This window comes from Venustampulla echinocandica (genome assembly GCF_003357145.1).
Source record: "Venustampulla echinocandica strain BP 5553 chromosome Unknown scaffold_0, whole genome shotgun sequence".
NCBI lineage: Eukaryota > Fungi > Ascomycota > Leotiomycetes > Helotiales > Pleuroascaceae > Venustampulla > Venustampulla echinocandica.
Genome location: NW_022474205.1, coordinates 1,066,052 through 1,089,615, shown reverse-complemented (window position 1 = coordinate 1,089,615; position 23,564 = coordinate 1,066,052). Strand labels below are relative to the sequence as shown.

Here is a 23,564-nt window from a genome sequence, read left to right as displayed (position 1 = left end):
GTGGTAGTTGATATGCAAATCTGAGTTGCTACAAGAATTTCTGCGGACTCGATAAGTTGGCTAGTTCCTGCACATACTATCAGTCTAACCTCTACAAAGGGGCTACCAAAACCGACTCTTGCCTTGAGATAGTTTTCTAAATGGTCAATGAGATAAAAACTGTCCCACCTATTTTCTACACTGCAGGCGAATAACTGAAGGGAGGAGAGAAGACGCTTAAGCACCTATCCAACAGATACATACTGATATTTCCTTGTATAATTTGGTAACCCAAAGCCAAATATAAAGGAAACCACCGGGCTAATATCGGCAATACCGGCGCGCAGCCTGGTCCCTCTGGATAGATATATAAAACCAAATAAGCGGTTTTAGGTTAACAATTAGAGACTGGTGACATGGGAAAGACGGTCGTACTGGTCAGCGTTTAGGCCGCCATAACCCACTGCCAAGGAGAACCCAGGACACTCTACCAGAGATAACACAAAAAAGTGTGTTTCTCGGTACCGCTAATCCCGCTAAAAGGGCGGTATTTCTTTCTTTTGCAATTTTTCTTATTTTATATATACTTTTTTGGTTAGAGGAGATTAAATTTAAAACTCGGTTAAAATGGTCTTATTAGGGAAAACCAGTTGAGAGATGGCCTAGCCGAAAGGTGAGATTTCAAGTTCCTAGTCCTGGAGCCCTTACTCTCACCCCGAAGACCTCAGATGAATTGGCGTTTGCAGCCCACTGGCAAAACACCAGTATAGAATCGACGGATCTTCGTATTCTTTCTAACGAAGAATCATGCCACCAGATACTCCGTACACCCCGAAGGATGGCCAAACACCGACAGATGCCTGACTAGGTGACATATTCGGATTTGTAGTACTTTAGCATCTTGCTCTCGCCAATGCCGTATCTCCGTCTCAAGTGCTGGAAATCGTTAAAAGACGCTGGGAATATAGGACGCGGGAGTTACTTTATATCGCCCTTTACTGTCCATCGCTTCTTCTTCGGCCATTTCTGCTTTGGCCAGTGCAATGATTCGTACAACAGGCCGAAAAGGTGATAGAGCGATCATCTATCTGTCTTGGAAATTTACTACTTCAAGCTAAATATCCATATGATGGGAACATATTCATCGCCTCATCACCACCGTTGAAGTTGTCCGCCAGACTCTCCCAATCGGCCCATGCCATGTCAGAAATAGAATGGAGGCTGCCATCTGACAAGTCCACTCCTTCCCAGACATCTGGCCACGCACTGGGATTGTCTATGAGTTGTGCTAGATTCAGGTTCCCCACTGGTTCAATTGCCACATCCGTAATTTGACTGCCGCCAGAAGGCAGAGGCTGAAAATGTGGATGTACATCTGCGGAAACCCCGCGAATCAAATGAGTTGTGTTTACATCTGCTGCCTGCCCCCCAATAGCATAAATATTGAGGCGACTAGTCCTTACCTTTTCTCGTGCTTTTCTCATAAGTTTTTCTACCGGCGTCCAAATAATTCCTTGCCGAGAATCAGCCACCAGAGAACTGAGTTGGTCAAATGCAAGCTCGACAGTGGGCCAGCAACTCTCCGTTAATGCCATGTCTTCGCAAATTGATATCTCAGTAATGGCCACCGCAAGAGCATGCCATTGAACAAAAATACCTTCAAACCAGCACCAAGGATGTCCGCGGTAGTCCTGGATCAGATTTTGAGCTTGTTTTAACACTTCAACGGATAGCTTGAGAAGGCTGTGAGGTCTGACTCGAGGAGCGGTGCTATTTGGTAGGCGTCGCAATGGTCGAAAAGCAAGGAGCTGCAAACTCGCTGAGATACATGTTCCAACATGTTTGGCATACCAATGGAATGGTATTTTATCAGATTCGCATTGTTGAAGAAGTATTGCTGCCCTTTTTCGGAAAGAATCAACGTGACACTGTCTGACATTCCAGTCAGTTGCTCCAGCTTCAGCTGTCGGTGGAAAATTTAACATCCTTGCAACGAACTGAGCTGTACAGGTCATTACCGTGAAGGTCATATCAGTAAATTTTGCTGAATCCTGCAGACATCCTTCGAAGCCAAGCCATAAATCGTTGTCATTGACATTGGCAGGTAAGCGGGACTGCAGCCACGCAGCAGGAATCATAGGCTCGGCCGCTCGATCAAGAGATGCGTGAATATCAAGCAAACCGATAGCAAACCATACGCGTCGACGAATTTCCTGTTCAAAAGGCTGTACGGCATAGGGGGGGTTCTCGAGATGGAGCGAGAGTGCTTGGGCAATTCTTACAGCCATGCTCAGAAGAGTCCAGGCCCGGCGACTTTGGTCGCGTGAACGCATAGTGACCTGCATTAAAGTATAAATATATGTGGGCTAAAAAAGGATATATACTAATATATGTATTGAGAATCGACTTACAAGGAAGATTATGAAGGCTTGCAACACAGTCAAATCTTCTGTGGTGACAAGACCAGCATGGCCCAGCGATGCCTCACATGCTGTGCGGTAGCTTGTGACGACTGCTGCGTGGCTAGCCCCGAATAAAGAGAGACAATGTGCTTCACTGAGACTGTTGGCGGCAGCATAATACACGGCAGAGACCAGGGCGTCAACAGCAGGATGCCCAGGACTGTAATTGAGATACCTCTTTCCTCCAAGAAGATGTTCTCGTAGCGAAGGTCCATGAAGAACCTTGAATACGGGGTCTACTTGATTCAAGTATATCTTGCAAAGTTGCTTGCGTATCTCTGCTGTGGCTGGGGTAGCTCTGAGCCCATCTGGATTGGCGGGGGCATTAAAACCCAGAAGCAGGGAATCTGGGGGGTAATTCGGGGTCACCACTTTATGTGGAGGCATATCATTCTATCAGTAGACCATGTTACTATTGAACCTGTTCACACTATCGATTACAGCAACGTGACTTACCTCGGCGATGATATCTGTCCAAGAGAACCCCCCCAGATGCCGTTCCGTGGCGCCAGTATCGTTAGGGTCATCACCACCAGGTGCTGCAACGCCGTTTGAGCTACGGGTTATAACGGGCCTGGCATCATTACCCTGAGGTGTCGGAGCTGCCGACTCACATAGGCCAAAAGCCGAATGTGCAGGACTGTTGAACCCAAAATCCGGTCGCTGGCTCTCGGCTACCTGGGAAGTACTACCACCCGAGATGTTTCTCGGTCGATCCGTCAGGTCAACGCTGTTGTTCGTAGGTACCTCCTCTTTAGATACTACTTTCTGTCGGCCTCGAGGCAGACGCTTTCGTTCTACCGGGACACACTGCGCGCCGCTTCGATGGCAGTTGGAGCAAGGGGCCCTTTTGTCGCATTTGACCTTACGTTGGGAGCACGTCTCGCAAGCTAACCGCGTTGGTTTCGATGCTGGAGCTTCACGGGCTCTGGGCATCCTGACCCCCCTGGGAGAAGATTTTTCGGCCTGCGTAGCAAAGACCCGACGGCATATGGGTATAGCGTCGGACGCCGTATAAGTTGAAGTTGAGGATGTGGCGTCGGGTTTTGGAGCGTCGTACGGTGTTCAAACCCCGAGGTACCCTGAATGACGTTATATTTCTTATGCGTCCAACTACCTCAAACTTTTTTATAAATCCAGACATTTCTATTTACTTGTTGAGCTTCTTAGATTTTTCTGATCTATCTCCATACAACGGCTTCTTGATCGATACCGATGCTCCTCGGTGCATTACAATCTAAATAAGACCCGCAATGTTTGCAAGCCGGGTACTTCAACGTCAGCAAGCTTCAATTTCCACCGTAGCTGCTGTTACCGTTACTGGACTCATAGCATACGGCCTCTATTCGTACAGCACGAAACCCGCTGATTCTGAGCGTGGAAAGCCAGCGATGGCTTTCCGCGGCATGGGTCTCACTTCTCTACGCCTCCATAGCATCCAGACGCTCAACCACCAGACGAAACTCTTGCGGTTTGAATTTCCAGAACCCAATACTCAGAGTGGTCTCAGCCTCACATGTATGTTACGTCTAGATATGAAACATGATGCAATTTTCTAACACATCAAAAGCGGCTGTCCTGACATTCTCCAAACCACAAGGACGTGTACTTCCAGTCATCAGACCATATACCCCAGTTAATAACCTAGGTAAAGTCTCGAAGAGCCTCCAACCCATGAATGTCTGTAGCTAACTTGCTCAAGACGAGCCTGGCTACATCGAGCTTGCTGTCAAGCGCTACCCAAATGGAAAACAAAGCACCCATCTCCACGCCATGACTCCAGGCGACTCGCTCTACTTCCTGGGCGCAATTAAAGGTTATCCCTGGACTCCCAACAAACATTCTCACATTACTCTTATTGCTGGAGGTGCGGGAATAACACCCATGTATCAGCTCATCCGAGGCATTCTCAAAAATCCAGAAGATAAGACAAAAATCACACTCGTCTTTGGTGTCAACAGTGACCAAGATATACTCTTCCAAGAAAACTTCGCAAAATACGAGAAAGAATTTCCTAACCGCTTCAAAGCAATATACACGGTCAGCAATCCTGCTGAAGGCTCGCCATATCCCAAGGGATATGTTACGAAGGAATTGTTGCAGAAGGCAATGATAGATCCCGGTGAGAAAGATTCCAAGGTGTTTGTTTGCGGGCCACCAGCGATGGAGAATGCTATTTTGGGCGCTAAGGGTAGCTCTGGTAACACCCAGGCTGGAATCCTTGAGCAACTTGGTTATACCAAAGATCAAATACACAAATTCTGAGGGAACTCACAGGTTTTGATGATAGGTTGGCAGGGGAGAAATTTTCATTGCGGGCAAGGAATTAAGGAAGCTTTTATGAATCAAGCCAAAACTTTGGCGACTGTAATTGTACATATTATAACCAAGCTGTAGTCATGGCGCATATAGAGCGACCTGCATCTACATCTTGGTATGAGATATTGAAATATTATGGAAGTATTAGAAGATGGTTTAGTAGTTTGATTGAGGACCTCCGTGCTTCTCAATCCTATGGTCTTGATATTTCAGCTATGAATACTAATACAACGTGCCGCAACGGGCGATGTAAAAGGCTCTGAGCAGATTGTCATATTTTCCTGTGAAATTGAGGTGATCCCGCTATTGGATTGGGCGGATGGCAACAAATGCCTTGATTGGAACTGATGAAGATATGTAGCGGTGGCATATATAAAAAACAAGCAAGAAGAAGGAAGGAAATGAATCAGAGCCTTTAAGACGAAGCATAAAGTTTGTACTCGACGTCTTTTCTGATGCTGGAAACTCATACCTCGTATATCAAGCACCTAGGTACGCTGGTAGCTATGTCGAAGAAATAGCAGGATCCGGATTTTGGTATTGTACAATATACACTTGCCCGTGTAGCAGCAACTCTGTAATTCCGCACTTACAATCACGACTCCATATTAATTCTCTGGAAGCACACTCTCATCCCGGATATTGCCTCAAGAGCTGATAAAACCAAGCTCACTGGAGCACGGTATAGACACTGCGCCCCTGCCGTATCTCTGTGCGAGATACTTCAGGTAGTTTAGGCTTCTACTCTTTAGGCGTCAGAATACACATAGGATTCTCCTCTACGTTGAGCCTGTGTCTTGTGTGATGGCCTTGGCACAGCTCCTCTATTGACGGATATGAGCAGATCGTGGCTAACTTGGCGTAGATTTATCTTCCGCGAAGTGATACACAGCTCCAATTCCAACCTAAGTGCCGTATTCGTAATACGAGCACTTTGGTAGCGAATACAGGGCTTCGACGGAAGTTCCCACCACCGTTAGATTGCGATCTACAACGGGTTTATACTTATTCCGCATCCCCGCCAAGACAGCCCCGTCCCACAGATAGCGGGGATGAGGAAAGCTATGTCACCTCAGCAGAAACATAATATAACATGCTCAAAGCACTACGAGGACTGCAAGCCCTGTCGACGCCGGCCAGATATCCATTCCAAGCCACCTCGCAGAGATCAATAGCAAACATGGCCACCGCGGCTCTCCTGAAGAAGCCCGTCAAGCTCGCCTTGGTGCAATTGGCCAGCGGTTCGTTCGCGTTCCCCATTCCGTTTCCCCCCGCCGTTATCAAAAGCCTCAATTTCGTCGCTGGACTCCTAACACAGATGGGATCGTAGGGTCGGATAAGACACGCAATCTCACGCATGCGCGCGAGCTGGTCCACACAGCCGCCGCGGGCGGCGCCAATATCGTCGTGCTGCCGGAATGCTTCAACAGCCCGTACGGCTGCGATCACTTCCCGACGTACGCGGAAACGCTGCTCCCCTCGCCGCCGTCCGCAACCCAATCTCCCTCCTTCCACGCGCTGGCCGCCATGGCGGCCGAGACCAAAACATACCTAATTGGCGGCTCGATCCCGGAGCTGGACCCGTCTACGAAAAAGTACTACAACACGAGCCTGACGTTCTCGCCGGCCGGAAAGCTGGTCGCGACGCACCGGAAAGTGCACCTCTTCGACATCGACATTCCCGGGAAGATACGGTTCCAGGAATCGGAGATCCTGTCGCCGGGGAACAAGATTAGCATTGTGGACTTGCCGGAATACGGTAAGATAGCCGTTGCGATCTGCTATGATATCCGGTTCCCCGAGCTGGCCATGGTCGCGGCGCGGAAGGGCTGCTTTGCGCTTGTCTATCCAGGTGCGTTTAATCTGACTACGGGCCCGCTGCATTGGAAATTGCAGGGCCAGGCTCGCGCCTTGGATAATCAGGTTTATGTGGCCCTATGTAGCCCCGCTAGGGATATGGATGCTGGGTACCATGCCTGGGGCCATAGTCTGGTTTGTGATCCCATGGCGAGGGTTATGGTTGAGGCTGGGGAAGGGGAGGAGGTCGTGTATGCTGAGTTGAAGAATGAGGGGATTGAGGAGGCGAGAACCGGAATTCCGATTTATGAACAGAGGAGGTTTGACGTTTACCCTGATGTTAGTCAGGGGGAGTGTAGGTTTGAAGATGCTGTATAGTGATGCAAAAGATTATACCCAAAAAATATGATAATTGACCCGTGTCCCATGGCGTTAATGCGGCGAATTTTACTGGCACCATCTGCATTGAAAAGGGGCATATCCGGGGTTGAAAATTTTCATCCATCTATTGGATGATTTTGTTTTTTTATATGAGAGGGCAGATGCTGCAGATCCGCTCTAAATAAAAAGCAAATAAAACTTTTGTTACGGACGTCCGTCGTTTTTCCCATGCAGCCACTACCACGTCTCCCGTCGTTAATCATAGCAAAATGGCCCCAAGACCAATGCTTTTTTTTCTCTGATCAGGCCGGCAAGCCACCCTACATCAGAGATCCCGTAAACGTAGCCAACCATGGGGAGGATTTTCTATAGCGGGGTAATATTCCGTCCGCCCCAAGGCTAACAAATGCTTTTTTTTTGGTATCGTTTCTTATTTCAAAGCGGCCCTCGCAAAGGTTGGCAGGATGAAGCTCGCCTTGTGGATGTCGGCGTTATAGTATCTGTTTTTTGTCTCCTCCTCCTCTGCGGACCAGCTACGCAAGGGCTTGCTGACATCGCGGTTGGCATCCTTGCAGCAGACCATGAAGCCGATTTGGCCGGAGGGGTAGGTTGGGATGGTCGTGTAGGCGTACTCAACGGTAGGGAAGACCTCTTTGCAGTCCTTCTTGAGCTTGGTGATGAGTGGCAGATGGAGCCATTGGTTTTCGGCTGCGGAAGTTAGCATGTGATTCAGACGGTAGACAAATATATATAAATAAATAAAAAATAGTATGGAGATCCAAAGCCAGGAAATGACATCAACAGAGCGTGAAGCCTCGGTAATAAAGATGAAACGCCGACAAGGCTGACCAAAAAAATAATTAAAGAGCTCAGAAACAGCACCAAATCCACGCAGATAAAGGAGAACGTACAACCTTGTGTGGTAATGACGCCACCCTCCCGGAGAGCACCGAAAAGCAACTCAAAGTATGGCTTTTGGAACAGACTCTCTGCCGGTCCCTCTGGATCCGAAGAGTCGGTGATAATTACATCGAACTCGTTCTTGTAGTCGTCGAGGAATTTGAAACCATCTCCGATATGCACCTTAACCTTGGGGTGCTGGAAGCCAACTGCCATTCCTGGGAGGTACTGCTTGGAGAGACGAATAACAGCCTGGAAGGATAAATGTCAGACGTGCATGGCATTCACGAGGGATAAGCACCGCATACCTCGTCGATGTCGCACAGAATGGCCTCCTCGACGCAGTCATGCTTAATGACTTCACGTAACACCCCACCGTCTCCGCCTCCGATAACCAGGACCTTCTTGGGGTTTGGGTGCGAGTTCATGGCCAGATGGGTGATCATCTCCTGATACGCAAACTCGTCTCGCTCGGTGCATTGGATGACGTTGTCCAGGACCAAAACGGTGCCATAGTCGGTGGACTCGAAGATAAGCACATCCTGGTATTTGCTCTTCTCATGATGGATGACCTTCTTGACCTTCAATGTCATAGCCTGGCCGGGCCACATGTCGGATATTTCTCGGAACCAGCCATCTGCAGAAAATTAATTTGGTCAGCGGGGGGTGGAAGCTTTGAAGGAGAGAGTGAGACAGGTGGTGTGCTTTTTTTGCTGCTGTAGGAGCAGCAGCTGTTAATCAATCTCGGGTAAAGTGAAGAGGGTGGTGGGCTGCCGGAAGGCGATGCGACGCGCATCGAAAGAAGTCTTCCTCCACGACGGCGCTGGCGAACCGAGGGGAATCAGAGAGCAGCCCATGATCCTCTGGGCAAGTCTGCCTTGACCGGTTGTGCAGCATGAAGAATAGGATGCCGGGTAGGCTCGGTCGGAGGCAGGGCTGCTCGTGTCTGAATGGGGGGAAATGGGAAATGGGAAATGCAAAGACGATGGACGATGCGACTTGGTCTTACCCTTGATCGTGGGGTGGACGATGTCTGACATTCTGAATGCTTGATGGGAGGTAATGCGCTGCTGCTGCTGCGACCTGTTCCTAGATGAGGGGAGTAAGGAGGAGTGGGCGGTGCTGTGTCCGTGTATGTGTTTGTGTTTGTGTCTGGTGGGAAGAGAATGGCAGGAAGAATAATTCTGGTGGGATAAGAGAATGCGGGGCAGGGAACGAGGGGCAACGAAGAAGGGTGGGCGCAGGAGAGCCAGAGGAGGCTTGTAGGACACGAAAAGACGGATTGAGTTTGTCCTTTTCTCTCTGTGTCTTTTGTGACTGTGTTTTCTGACGTTGTGTCGGGGGAATGCTGGCAAACAGAAGTTTCACGGTTGCAGGTGAATTCTGGTAAATTTTTTATTTAATTCGCGCAGTAGTGTAGTGTGTACCTAGGCACGTTTAGCTAAAGTTGAAGGCGGTGGTGGTGCCGCGCAAAAAGACTTCACAGAGCAGCTACGTCAGGGGAGTTAAGTACTTTGTAGAATCTGTCGATGACTAGGGCACGGGATAGAGGGTTAAGGTTCAAATTTAAATAAATAATCTCCCTCTATTTTGCTTTTTGCAGTGCCTAATGCTACATCCCTAGCAATGTTCCGAGGTACTACGTACAGGCGCCGCCGTCGACGGGACAGCACGCAGTATCTCCCGCGTTGCAGAGAGAAGCAACTTGGACTTTGAAGCCACGGGCACTGGCACCGGCGGCCTGTACGCCATACGGCAAAGCCGCGGGCCACGAGGCGCAGGGCAGGGCAGGGCAGGGCAGGGCAGGGCAGGACTTTAAAGGAGGTGCTACAGGGTGCTGGTCGTGATAATAGAGTACAAGTCGCATTCTGTACCTCTGTCTGTACAACCAGTATTGCCTATATTGCGGACGAAGTATTGCCTGTAATTATTGCCTGGGAACGCTTGCAACCCTCTGTCAAGTGCCTATCCAGAGCTAACATCTCCTGACTCGACTCCTGAATCCTGAATCCTGAGTACCTAGGCGGTACCTGGGAGCTGTACAGAGGTGCCTCTGCACCTTGCGTACCCCGCCCGTACCCCGTCGGCTCGCAGGTACGTATCCCGTAGCAGTGTCGTAGTGCAGAGAGAGACAGTACTTCGCAGTGCTGGGTGTAGTTTCACCTTCACGCTCCTTTCAATTGTTTATAATCCATTGCTAAAGCCTAAAGCTAAAAGGCACACTATCCTACGGGAGTACTTACTATTCCGCACCCCCCTACGACTATCATTATTATATCCCATCCTTCGTCGTAGAGTACCTCGTACAACCAAAGGCGCGTGCCTCGGATGATTAACGATTAATTAGACTACAAGCCCTGGTGACCCGATGATCTTCCCACGTCTCCTCCAACCTCCCCCGGCCCCCGAGGGAATGGCGTCTCGACTTGTTCGGAGTGTTTCCACCATCCAGCATCCGCCGTCCGCCGTCCACTGATACTCGAGTATCCTCCCGCTGCCCGTCGTTGGCCCCCAGGGTGGGCATACTACGGGAGTGGGACGTAGCACCACGGATTACTACTGTGCTTCGCAGAGTGGCATCGCCGTGTGTCTCCCACGCGGCGCCGGCGTTGCAGCTACCGGTACTTGCAGACTCCACCGCTAACTGGGCCATTATTATGGCAGAGATAATGCAGCACGACGAGCCACGATGCCAGTCTACAAGATCCACTCGTGCTCCGTGCAACCTCCTTGGGAAGCTAGAAGTGGCTTCAAATTCCGGCGTCCCCCGTACGGTAGTTTGTATCGGTACAAGGTACGAAGCACAAGTACATCTTGTATATGCTAATAAGGTATGTTGCGATGTCTTTGCCTTATGTACTGTACGTACTTACTCCGTAGTAGTACATCGTATCCAGCTGTATATATTTTGCCTATCACGCCGACGCCACCTCCCTATTATTTACGGCTTACTGCTACTCGAGTACTCATACCCTATTCCCTTGGGGTGTTTTAGCTACTCTTCCGTACTCTTTATACTTTTGACCATCAGCTGCAATCCATGCCCTGACCCTCTTTATCAGCATTGGTGCGACTCGAACCCAACCGCAAACGTCAGCCGCATTGGCCCGTCGAGTCAGTAGGTAGCTTTCCGGCGGGTTCTTGTCACTCGCCATACACAGTAAGTCAGTACTTTCTCCCCACTATCTTCGGCCTCAATAATAATAAAGCTTCCAGTTCAGTGCAGATCACTTGGACTAGTCTCCCCACCAGTCCCCAAGTCCGCACGTTCACAGAACCACCGAACCACCGAAACCCATCAACCCAGAAACAAAACTGCCCCTAATCCCCCCTTGCACTGCCTCGTACAATCCCTCGTAGAACAATCCCCCGCCCAGCCCAGACCAGATTCCTTTTGCACGCCCTCTTCCCTCTGCCCTCTGCCCAGCCGGCCCAGCCAGCGTCGCTCGTCGCTCACTCGCAGACTGGTCACTCTCACTCTCACCCTCAGCTCTCAGACGGCCTCTGACTGGCAGCGTTCTTTGCTTTCTCCAACCGTCAACGCCCCCTCGGCCCCCTGCAACCACGCCTCGACTTCTGCATCTGCCATCGCGTGCAGTGCAGCGCAGCGCATCGAGCCAGAAGGTAAGACAGTGCTAAGGAGGGTGTGGTGTGCAGTGTGCATGTGTGCCACTACTGCGCTGCTGCGAACTGCGAACATACATTATCATTATTATTATTATTATTATTGCCGTCGTGGTAAGGACAAGTAGAGTAAAGTAAAGTACAGTACCGTGCTTGTGCCGATCCGTGTGCAACCAGTGCTGGGAGCCCTGTCTGCCCACCGTCTGTCCGCTGCTGGCCCAGTCCCAGGTAAGGTACTGTACATGTACAGCTACATGTACAGCTACATGTACAGGTACAGGTACCTTGACTGCCAGTACTCGACTCCGTGAGCCACGGCCCACGCAGCCTCGAGGGAGTCCCCGTTCCCCAAGCACGCAGAGGACGAGGGAAAAGGAAAGGCGAAAGGGACGGGGAAGGGGAAAGAAACGAAGCCACAGCGTAGCTACATACATACGTACATACATACATACATGCATACATAAACAGTACCTACTACTCCGTACGCAGGCACGCACACGCAGTACTTAGTGGCCGGAGGGCCCCTACTCGAGTACTCGAACCCTATCTTTGCCTATAACCCATAACCCGCGTGCCCTTGGAGCCCCTTCTCTTTGTCTCCGTCTCCCTGCACAGCTTGGCCTTTCCCTGGGCTCCACCGTGTCACACAATTGTCCGCCTCCATACCTCGCCATATCTACAAGACAAAGACAAGCCACGCACTCCTCAAGGTCGCCCGCCCATTACTTCGTACCCATTGCCCGTTCCCCATTATTATAAACCCTCGCCACCATCCAGCCCAGCCCAGCCCAGCCCGTTGCAATTGCCATTGCCGCCGCCCGCCGGGTCCCATTTTGCAACTGAAACTCGGAGCTCGACGTGAAAGAAGGCGAAGCCGCTGCCTCTGCTCTGCCTCTACCTCTACCTCTGCCTCTGCAGGATTTTTGGGCAGCCCTTCCCTTTAACAAGCATTTCGCTGGGTGCCCCATTCCCCCTTCACCCTTCACCCTTCACCCCAGCCGCCCCTCGGGTTGCATTGGCCCCCATGTACATGTACCGGTCATCTTGCTCGCTTTCTACAATACATTAACTGCGAACACCCTCATCGCCTGCTTCCTGTCGCCCTCGCTCCCCTTTCGATCCCCCCCGATTCTCGACTCGATCGTTCACCCGCCGCCCCACCCCACGCACCGCTCGAAGCTTCCCACGGCCACCACCGTCACCACGCCTCAATCAGTCAAGATGTGTTTTGGGGGCCGGAAGGATGAGGACGAGTACAAGAAGAGTAGGGAGATCGATGCCATGATCCATAAGGACCAGAAGGAGATGGCCAAGGTCGTGAAGCTCCTGCTATTGGGTAAGCTCAATTCCCTCCGATGCCCCCCTCGCGATTCGCGCCTCGTTGCGCCTCGCATGAACCAACAGCTAACCCCAATTGTCCCATTTTCCTAGGCGCCGGCGAGAGTGGTAAATCAACCATCCTCAAGCAGATGAAATTGATTTACACCAAGGACGGCATTTCCAAGAACGAGAAGGAAGAATGGAGAGTCATCATCTTCAACAACCTCCTGGACGGCCTGCGGATGATTATTGATGCGATGGAGGAGATGCAAATCGACTTTCAGTACGAAAATACGACAGTGAGTGCATGAACCTTCGGACATTTTTTGGCAGTGATGGATTGTTGTTGTGGGGCTTCGAATGCTGATCAGCCACGATGTGTTAGGTCCACCTCCCAGTTATCCTCCAAGAAAAGGACCTCCGACCTTTCGAGCAAATACCACTCGAATATCTCAGGGCCTTTAAGGACATATGGAAGGATCCTGGAGTTAAAAAGGCGGTCGCGAGGGGGAATGAATACGCTCTTCACGATAACTTGGGCTAGTAAGCTATCCTTTACTTATAAGAGTAGCGCGAGCCTTGTACTTTACCATTACTAACACCCAGGCCCTTCAGCTTCTTCGAAGACCTCGATCGCCTATTCCAGAAAGATTTCGTGCCCACGGATCAAGATGTCTTGAGAGCGCGGCTGCGCACAACGGGGATTACGGAGACGATATTCGATCTAGGCTCGTTACAATACCGTATGTTTGATGTTGGTGGACAACGATCGGAGCGGAAGAAGTGGATTCATTGCTTCGAGAATGTCAATGCTTTGCTCTTCCTGGTGGCAATCAGCGGATATGATCAATGTCTAGCGGAGGACAAGGACGGCGTGAGTGGACAATTTAGCAGAACCTGGTGCCCACCATACTAACATCCGTATTAGAATCAAATGCAGGAGGCTTTAATGCTCTGGGAGTCGATCGCGAATTCGCACTGGTTTAAGAACTCGTCTCTTATTCTATTTATGAACAAGATGGACTTGTTCAAGCAAAAGACGGCTATATGCCCTATCTCGAGCTTTGGCTTCACCGATTTCCAAGGCGATGAGACCAACTGGCAGCAGACGAGCAAATATTTTATGGACAAATTTATTGCCCTCAACCGGAACCCGACCCGAGATGTTTATGGTCATTTCACGAATGCTACAGATACCGATCTCCTCAAAGTCACCATGGGCTCGGTTCAAGACATGATCATCCAAAAGAACCTCCAAAAGCTCATCCTCTAAATAACCCAATCCTCCTGGAAAAAAGGACTGTTTTAATCTCACCAAAATATTCACCATTGTGGGACCGGGTCCGGCCTCCTTATCCAGTCACAAACTCTGCCATGCGCCGTTAACGACTTCGACGAATCTTTTGACCGACCTTCTCTCAATACCCCCCCAGGACATGGCCCGGTTCTTGCAACGGCAACGGCCATACCCTCTGGATGTCCGTATTTGTACATCAATTCAAATGTGACGCACACTCTTCTCTTCAGCGACATGTTCTTGCTTAGGGGAATGGAAAGCATGGGGATGCATGGGCGGACCACGGGAACTGCTTGCATATGGGGGTTGTTTCTCCCATTCCAGCGCTACTTAATGACCTTTTGTTCGCCGCCCCAGCTCGGTCGACAAAGTCTACTTGAGAGCCCACATAATTCCTTAAGGCCCTACCTATTATCCGGGAGCCTTATTTCCTATGTCCTAGGGAGCTTCGTTAGAAAGGGAACAAACCAGCCGAGTACGCTGTGTAAATAGAAATCAATATGACCGTTAAAATGCCACGATGCCATCATCATCATTATCATCATGCCCTCCCTTCCCTCACTATAGATCTTATATATGTAATCTGCAGCCTTATCAAACAGTAAACAGAGGCAAACAGCCCCTCTTTCCTATAATAGGTGCAAATACGACATACATAAAATATAAATAAGCAGCCATCTCCAATTATGGAAGGCCCTTAATGCAGCTGCACCACGCTACCCAGAAACAGCCACCTCGGCGTCACACTCACTCCGGGATATCCATGGGGCCAAAAGGATTCATTCGTTCTTTTTCATCCTGATTTTGTGGATCTTACGTTGTCCTCGGAGGTTTTTTTTAGTTTAAAGTTCAGATCTGGTTTGCCAGTGGTGGATTTTTTTGATGTAACCCCCGGATTCCTGCGTACATACATAATACATATGTATGGCGTTTTTTTTTTGGTTCCCGCCGTTTCGATTTACGACGATGGTGGGATCTTGCCTTGCATGGTACTGTAGGCTATCATAGGGTACCTACGAAGTACATAGTAGAGATACATGTACCTAGGTAGGTATCTCAGCCCCCAAGAACCCCCCCCCAGACAACGAAACGAAACGAAAATACACCCCGCGCTGACGACCGGTGGGCTCGGACCTACCTCGTCGAGATTATGTTTCGTGTAGCAGCAGAACACCTTTGTTTCCTGTACAGTACAGGCACCTCTGTATGTACATGTACGTAGTACAACTATACAACCCCCGACATTTCCCTTTTCCCATCTCATCTCATCTCGCCTCTTCTAGATAGGTAGGTAGGTGAACCGTAAAAAAATAATAAGCTTGGCAGAATCTCTGCTAAATTCAAAACAAAACAGTCTCGGGGAATTAGCAAGCGGGATGGTGGCCGTGTGTGTGTATGGAATAAATAATAATGAAATTGTAATTATTACTCCGTGCTATTTTCATTTGAAAGGATTCGCGCAGATTTAGGCTGGGCGCCGACCGGGAAAGGATGCGGATTTTTTTTTTGGCTAAGAATGCCACGTGCGCCAAGGATACTAAGGTACCTTAAGGTACCTATTAAGGCGTGCGAGAAGGCGTGCAGTGGGCGCTTAGATACAGTAGTAGGGGACCAGGAAGGTTCGATGGGGAAGGTTTAAGCAACCACCAACATCCAACGCCAACACCAACCAACTACCAAGAGCGCGCCTTTGCCTCGTGTTTGCAAACTTGCAAAACCCGAAAAAGAAAAAATTAATTATGTCGATCTCTTGGTTAGCTTCGAGTTCCGCTTCCCAGCGGCGTTTCGATAGTTGGGCGGTCAGTCTGTGCGTGTGGATTGAGGGGGGTCCTTTGGGGCACCCTCGGACGTCGCCAAGGGGTTTTGGCAGCCGCGATGATGATAAACGGATAGCTGGGACGGAGAGGGTTGCCGAGGGGTTTGGAGGAGCATGTGCCGTTATGAGGGAGTTGAGGAATCCTGGCATGTGCGTCTGAATTTTCTGGATGCGAGATAGGTGGATAGATGTTGGTAGCTAGAGGCTGGTGGCTTGGACCCCCTAAGAGAGTGGAAGGTATTGCTAAGCTTAAGTACCGAGATCTCTTGTCACGCATAGCGGCCAACGGCAAGAGATACCCAAAACCCGAATAATCGGGTAGACTTGAATAATAAGCACTAGCTACAACGTGGGTTCAGATAGATACGTCCACATTACTATCAAGGAGCGCCGAGGTACTGTACCTGGTACCTAGCAAGTATTGAAGCTAACAGCTTTTCTACGTAGCTTGTTCCACAGCCACGATACGAATCCCCGCACTGGCACACCCTTTAGAAACAACCAATGATTCTAGAAGCTACAAAAAGCGGGGATTGCATCTATAGGTCTTAGCAGTAGTAATAGCGCGGCATCAAATATTCCCCCATGGGGCTTGAGGCATCTCACTATAACCCTTGGCAGGGCCGAGCGAGGGAATAGCGGAAACAATCGGGCGGCGGCCTGTGGAATAAGTGCGATCGTCTTCCAAGATCAGCTGGCGATGATGGGTTCGGATCGGACGTCGATGTGGACGATGTGGTACTGTACCGTGCTCCGTAAGGGTGGAGTCCGCGCGGCAGATTCCTTGGGGTGGGACAACTAGAGATGGGTGGGATACTACTGTACGCTTGGAGGTATGGCAGGTATACTAGCCTGCGCTTTGGTATGAATTATGAGGCTTTTGACAATTTAGCGACGATGGTGTGGATTGGCGATGTGCTTCGACCTTCTATGCCTCTCTACCCGAGGTTTATGGCTCGCAAGACTTGCGGCTTTGAGAACTTTCGGCGGAAGCTTCCATGATTGGGTGCCCTGTGGGAAAGAGGGGGGAGGGGACCATGAGAAACCTCTATCTGCATGTGCGTTGCTTTAAGCCGGAGAGCCCCTCCGTGCGTCGCGATCGTCTTCTGGGATGGGATGGCGAGAGGCTTATTTCCGGGAAATGTTGAAAAGGAAAGACGGCTTGTGCTATAGGTAGGTTTCAATAATATGATCATGGTGTTAAGCATGTGCATGTATATGCAGGTTTCAATAATATGATCATGTTGTTAAGCATGTGCATGTACGAAGTATATTGATGTTGATCGATTCGGGTACGCACGTCATGCAGGTTTGAAAACAACGGGGGACAGCCACGTGCAGCGGGGAAGCGAGAATCGGTTACTTTAACGTCAGGGGCTTGGTTTCTTTCTTCTTCCGTTCTCCCTTCTCCCAACTACAATAATAGTCAATTAAATTGCACATGTTATCTATTTTTGATACGCGCATCAGTTAGAGCTGTTTGTTGAATTTTCAAACATGTCAAGTCCCCTGCTCTTGGCGTTAGGGGATTTCTTTTACGAATTTCAGCGCCTGCATGCTCACAACCCAGCTCGCTACCTATTAATCCGAGCTATACGCTGTAACCGCACTTAGAAATCAAATGAATAGTAAAATGGCACTGTATTTCTCGAGAATATGTCATAGGTTTGTCATTATCAGCACAATAATCATATATATAATCATGCTCTAGTATCTAATAGAAGGCAATAACACGCATCGTCAAGCCAATACTTTGTTTCCCCTGCTTCTTTAGGTGTTTCTGTCGCTAGCAAGTGCCTGGATATTACATTGAAGCTCATCACCTTGTGGCACTAGTCTGTTTTTGGGTGGGTGTTGTGTGGGAGGAATACTCCTGCGCGATGTTATTAGTCGGCGTTAGGAGGTGGTGCCGTTTGCATCTACATTAACCACTATCCTTAGCTTGGGTCTTTATTAGCGCATACAGCTACCCCATATCATTCTGCAATCGTTCTGCTAGAGGCGAGCGCCATTGATAGTATTTGAATTCTAGGATAGGTCGAAGTACCTACGTGTATATTAGCTCGCATTATATATAGCCCGAATTATATATAGCCTGCGTTATAGCTTAAATCAAATCAAAAGAAGAATTTAAAGAAAAAGGCAAATATATATATAATAGTAAGTATTTACTAATAATTACTAGCATGATTTCTACTAGCTATTTAACTAGAGTTGTTAGCAGAAGAGCTGGGACGGCAACTAGAAGTATATTAGTTTAGTGTTTCTAGAAGGTGGCTATTTTAGGGGGGAAGCGCGTATAGGAAGCGGGTGGTACCACCTTGTAAGTTGGCCCGAGTTATCCTGCTACGATATTTTAGCACTAACACTATAATCAGCTTTGCCGAAGTAGTCCAACGCAACGGTGCTATAAGCGGGACACTCAATACAAGCGTTGAAGTTGCTGATAATATACGGAGGTACAGCTCATAAGTAAAGAAACCGTACTAGCCAGGGAGCCACCAGACGTGAACAAAATCTATCCTATTCTAGTACTATTCCCCTTGCAATTACGCCTCAATAGGATAAGCAACGACGCCTCACATGAGGCCCCCACCTAGTGCTATTACCATACTTATGTGCTGTACTTAAGTAAGCGCCTTTTTGCAAAACGCTAAAGCTGAAGCATACCGAATAGTTGAGGCCTACGGTATAGGTGAAAGTAGATTGGATAAGGAGCTTGTAAAGGCTGAAACCGAATCTCATCCATTTAACCTTGTTAACTTTACGGCCTATTGGTATAATGAGGCCCCTATACTTTTCGGTGCTTCAAATAATAGCATACGCAATACGTAGATAAGGAGGTTGTGCACAGAAGGTACGTGGGCAATTGCTCTCCGTGGGCTTGGGTGTACGGTTCGGGAAGCCTGGGCAGCAGTCGGGGTTTGAAGGCTATCCAAGGAAAAGGTAGCGACAGCTCTCTACGGATAAGGGGAAGGAGTTGGGGGGATCTGTAGTCGTAAGGGCGACAAAATAAGGCGTGCGGAGAATGCTATTGTAGCACATAGCAACATTAGTATCCGCTACCTATTTTAGAAATTAGGAGACGCCTCCAGTGCCATCATGATGGCAAAACCCGTACTTGCACGGGACGATATTCTAGGTATTTACGCAAAAACAACCTACTTTACTTCGGCATATTTGTCCAGCCCATCATGTAACTGCCCAAAAATGCCCCCATGCCAACCCCTCGCCTCCTCCCACTCACTTTGCGGCAACGTCACACGCATCATCCTTAACCATCCGCCAACAATAAAATCCGCGTAGCTAGCCTGCTGCCCTAGAAGAAACGGCCCAGACGTATTTCTTAAGAACAGCTTAGCTATATCACCAAGCACAGCTTCAAAAGATTCCTTCATCTTCTCTCGCGCTTCACCCACTAGGGCAAAATCATCCCACGACCTAACGCCAGCACGTTTGACAAAGTCCGCCTTGGTTATTTCGGCAGTCTCTGGATCCAAAGGAAGCCCTTGACACATCAGCGCGGTATGTGGACTGAACGCCGCATCAATGCTGGTGTTGAAGCGCGCGTACTCGACAAAGTCGGTCTCACTAAGCTCCGACAGCGGCACCACCAGTGCGATATCGTTGTTGAAGACATAGTCGAGTTTCTGAGGAGGGAAGAGGTTGCCTGCGCCAGAGGTAGGGTAATTGTGTTGTAGGTAGACGGCGATCTCGAAGGAGTCGCCAACGAATATGTTGGTAGCAGGGTCATGGATGATAGGAAGGGTATTGAAATCGGAGCCATCAGCGAATTTGCGACAGGCTGGGACTTTAAGGCCGGACCGCACCTTGCTAATATCTGGCATCTTCACCCAGGACGTAGTATAGGGGACGGCCTTGAAGTTGAGTGCCAACCTGGATTTCCAAGGGTTGACGGCGCAGCATGTCTCCGTGACTGGCGGGCGCTGAGCGATGTCGTAGAAGACAATTGGGTTGGAGGATGTCGCCATGGTGGGGTGCAATTGTGTTAATAGGAATTGATGGAGCAAGGGCGAAGGGGAAGGAATATCCTCAGTTTTGGAGGGGTTAATCGAGTACATGTGACCTCGAAGTTCAGTGACGTCGCGGTGATGACTCATCAACCTCGTCCGCCCCTGGCCAACTCGTCCGACCTGATGCCCTCAGCAAATAGGGGCCTACGAAAGCCAGAAATGAGAAGTGGCCATCTCTTCGATGAACTGCTAACTTAAATGTATTTAAAGGCTAGCATGTCTCTTGTTCGCTCTCTTTCTTCTGGTTATCGTTATCTCTTCTCTTTCACGTCTACTTCAACTCGGTTCCTCACCCCACCTGATGAGTCCGGCAGCTCGAGCGCTTTCGACCTCGACTCGCTTTTCGACCCCGACGCCCCTGGAAGTTGACTCCTTTGCAATCAGTATCAATTAATAACCTTCTATGTATTGTGAAATGGTCTCGGATCGCAGCTCGCCTGTCAGGGGCTCCAAAAGGCAGCCGGAGAGAAGAGCGGTATCAGACGGCTCAAAAACGACTTATGAGCGAGAGAGCGCGGCAGCGGCGATTGCTATTACTTGACGTCGTCAATTGCTACTACTTGACATCGTCGATCGGTATAAAAAAGAGCAGCCAGTTATTGATAGCGAGCGACAGCTATCTGGCAAAGTGGTCGACGAGGATGTGCGAGGTGCATTAGAGCGATTGGATCATATGACGCTAGAACATCTCCTTCTAATTGATGCGGTCTTGAAATTGCCCGAGACTTCGCTAGAAAGAGAATGTCAGCGCAGACAAGACGCTAACTATATGCTTCGCATGTAGCCCGAATCTAGCGGTTCGGGAGAGGGCCGGCCCGTTCTCAAGTCCTGGTTTGACGAGGCACATTATGAGACAGCATGTTAGAAGGCTTGGGGTTAGCGAGCCAACTAATTGTCATATATGTGACGTCCGGCAGTATCGAATGCATTTCCAAAACCACGCAGAGAGGTTTCACAGAACTATCTCGAAAGTCTGCAACTAGATGGAATCACTCCACAGTGTGCAGGATGGTTTGCCTTGATTAGCCATGTAGAGGAATTAAGTAGGTAGGGAAGAGGCAAAAACTGGCCGACATCTTCGTTAATATTGATAATCTAACTTTCCCATCAAGATCCATATTCGTCCACGCCTTCAGGAAGTGACCTGACTCTGCACAGCCTGGTGATTCGGGCCTGTCAAACCTACAAAACGAGATGCAAATGGTTCTTCATTTTCTTTCGTTTCTATATTAAGACGAAGGACTTACAGTACTTGCGTTTCTATTTTGCTTTTACGCCTTTTTTTGCATTTCATTGACTCCAAAGATTTGTTTGCTGATGTGTTTTACTAATCTATTCGCTAAAGTGTTCTCATGCATTGAAAGATATTTACTTTTTCATAATAACCAGTCGACATTGTCATAACTTCTACGACCGGGCTCGATTGAGCAGCGTGCTGCCAAGCTAAATCCGGCGGCGATTTTCGCCTTCTATCACTGGTACATTGATGTCTTACGTCGTAATGTTTGGCCTTTGCAGGCTGCACTTGTATATGAAAGATCTGGAGTTGACACCAGAAAATCTGAGACCGCTATCACGAGAGGATTCTATGATGCATACAATTCTTCAACTAGAAACGAGCGGCGCTCTACTCGAAGCTGACATCTTTGGCTAGTAATCATAGGTGCTAGCTTGAAGCTGAAGTGCGACACGCTGCATGCTGCACTTCTAGTATATTGATGTCTTATAAGTCGGAATGTTCAGCCTTGGCAACGTTACACCTACGTACGAAAGATGCAGGGTCAGCACATAGAATCTCTAGGACAGCTATTACTAGAGGCTGCTATGATGCAGACGATTCCTCAACTAGCAACGAGTGGCGCTTTGCTCAAAGCCGACGTCTTTAACTGGTAATCATCGGTGCCAGCTTGAAGCTGAAGTGCGACACGCTGCTCGTCTACTCTTCCCCCCCTAATTACTTGTAACAGTGGGCCCCCTGGTCTCCACGCAAAATAGCCCTACAACCACGGGGCCCACTGTTACAAGTAATTAAGGGGGGGGGGTAAGTAATCTGATGTCTTATAAGTCGGAATATCTAGCCTTGACGACGTTACACTTGTATACGGAAGATGCAGCGTTGGCACAGAAAATCTCTAAGATAGCAATTAAAAGAGGATGCTATGGTGCAGACGATTCCTCAACTAGCAACAGGCGGCGCCCTGCTCAAAGCTGACGTCCTTAAGTGGCAATGATCGGTGCCAGATTGAATATGAAATGTAGCACGATGTTGTCTAGATGTAGGCCAACTTGGGTCAATAACTCAGTTGATTAGTGGTCACCATAACCCCGCTACCCCTCAATCAAGGGTACACAGATTAGGGGTTTTTTGAACCCTTCAATTCAAAATTTGTTCAATATGAGCTATAAAAACATAAGTATGGCTTCAATCCGTTGCCCAATCCTCCACATCTATCATCATTTCAATCATTAAATAATTTAAACTCGCATTTTGCAACAGATAATCGTCTACATCACAGAGCATGGCTTCCCATCCCGCATTCGACGATAGCCGCATCAAACACCATCATGACAAGCTATTGCTGTCGCGCATCAACGAGTACTTTGTAGCCTTCGCTACCGGCGACTTCAATGGAATGAACGAACTAGAGGCCGAGGAGTTCCATATATCCGACATCCGTAAGAGCTCTTCCCCTTTCGCCCTTCGTGATTGATACTCTAACACACTATTCCTTTATAGCTCTTAGCATTGTCAGGTCACCTAAAGCGGCTTGGTTCGAGCAGAACAAGGGGTTTAGCTCTCTTATGACGGATGTTCAAGTCCAAGCCATTTCTCTCAGCGGCAGTTCTGCGCCCGGCTCATTCGCGGCCATGGAGAATGTGGTGTGGTTCACATTGGCGATTGACCCTCCTGAGGAAGCCAAACCCAACCTTCCCCCTGGGATAAAGAAGGGTGAAAGAGCGGGTATGATTATGATGTCTGTGATATGGTGGAATCAGCACGGAAAGATCATCCGCGAACTCGAGTATGGCAAGCTGACTTGGCCGGGCTTTGATATCAATGCCTTCCAGAGGTGGTGAAGGGAAAAAACACAGCGATTGCCTAACGGGGTCTTTCTAGTAGGTGATGCCGGCCGGTATGAAGGTATCAATTATCAGAGCTCGCCTTAATGGCAAGATGGTGGGATCGGGCGAGGAACTATCTGGACATTCATTTGACTATACTCGAGCCATGTTATTCTGGGGTTAAATCATGGGCAGTGAACTTTGATTGTGTTATGAGGCAAGAGGCTAGCGGCTTCAGCCCAAGACATTTTCGCCTTTCTAGAAATCAATTCAAGCACTTGTATCATGCACCAAAAAGCTAATTTTGGCTACCTCGACTTCAAGTTGTTTGGGTAAGTAGAGCTATTTTCAGATAGGCACATCCCGCTAGTAGTTATGATTCAAATGAATGCCTTTTGGTGGGGAATAGCAGAAGGCTCCACTTTAACCCAAAGATCCCTCACCGGAGAGTCCTGATGATCCCCCACCAGATATCCACTTGAGTGTTTGTAGAACCTATCTTCACTTGGCTTATCCTCGCAATCCATCAACGTTTTAGCAAGGTAACTAACTGGATGAAATGGATTATACCC

General features: G+C 49.0%; 7 protein-coding genes across 7 annotated transcripts; 4 read left to right on the top strand and 3 right to left on the bottom strand.

The window, feature by feature from the left end:
- Positions 1-1,088: 1,088 nt before the first annotated feature.
- Positions 1,089-3,377, bottom strand: BP5553_00338 (uncharacterized protein; the record flags this gene model as incomplete). Its single annotated transcript, XM_032008961.1, has 3 exons — positions 1,089-2,318; positions 2,391-2,834; positions 2,898-3,377. 3 exons carry the CDS (start codon positions 3,375-3,377, stop codon positions 1,089-1,091), a joined length of 2,154 nt encoding a protein of 717 aa, XP_031873015.1.
- A 317-nt stretch (positions 3,378-3,694) lies between these two features.
- BP5553_00337 (NADH-cytochrome b5 reductase) lies at positions 3,695-4,706 on the top strand (the record flags this gene model as incomplete). The annotated part of the gene is made up of 3 exons (XM_032008960.1): positions 3,695-3,959; positions 4,012-4,089; positions 4,144-4,706. The coding sequence occupies 3 exons, from the start codon at positions 3,695-3,697 to the stop codon at positions 4,704-4,706; spliced, it is 906 nt and encodes a 301-aa protein (XP_031873014.1).
- A 1,234-nt stretch (positions 4,707-5,940) lies between these two features.
- On the top strand, positions 5,941-6,935 carry BP5553_00336 (Carbon-nitrogen hydrolase; the record flags this gene model as incomplete). Its single annotated transcript, XM_032008959.1, has 2 exons — positions 5,941-6,001; positions 6,091-6,935. 2 exons carry the CDS (start codon positions 5,941-5,943, stop codon positions 6,933-6,935), a joined length of 906 nt encoding a protein of 301 aa, XP_031873013.1.
- A 433-nt stretch (positions 6,936-7,368) lies between these two features.
- BP5553_00335 (putative Spermidine synthase) lies at positions 7,369-8,878 on the bottom strand (the record flags this gene model as incomplete). Its single annotated transcript, XM_032008958.1, has 4 exons — positions 7,369-7,646; positions 7,850-8,090; positions 8,147-8,475; positions 8,848-8,878. 4 exons carry the CDS (start codon positions 8,876-8,878, stop codon positions 7,369-7,371), a joined length of 879 nt encoding a protein of 292 aa, XP_031873012.1.
- Positions 8,879-12,683: 3,805 nt separating this feature from the next.
- On the top strand, positions 12,684-14,055 carry BP5553_00334 (p-loop containing nucleoside triphosphate hydrolase; the record flags this gene model as incomplete). The annotated part of the gene is made up of 5 exons (XM_032008957.1): positions 12,684-12,798; positions 12,894-13,081; positions 13,168-13,325; positions 13,398-13,656; positions 13,711-14,055. 5 exons carry the CDS (start codon positions 12,684-12,686, stop codon positions 14,053-14,055), a joined length of 1,065 nt encoding a protein of 354 aa, XP_031873011.1.
- Positions 14,056-19,056: 5,001 nt separating this feature from the next.
- BP5553_00333 (Uncharacterized protein) lies at positions 19,057-19,887 on the bottom strand (the record flags this gene model as incomplete). The annotated part of the gene is made up of 1 exon (XM_032008956.1): positions 19,057-19,887. The coding sequence occupies one exon, from the start codon at positions 19,885-19,887 to the stop codon at positions 19,057-19,059; it is 831 nt and encodes a 276-aa protein (XP_031873010.1).
- A 2,561-nt stretch (positions 19,888-22,448) lies between these two features.
- BP5553_00332 (Uncharacterized protein) lies at positions 22,449-23,007 on the top strand (the record flags this gene model as incomplete). The annotated part of the gene is made up of 2 exons (XM_032008955.1): positions 22,449-22,605; positions 22,667-23,007. 2 exons carry the CDS (start codon positions 22,449-22,451, stop codon positions 23,005-23,007), a joined length of 498 nt encoding a protein of 165 aa, XP_031873009.1.
- Positions 23,008-23,564: the final 557 nt, after the last annotated feature.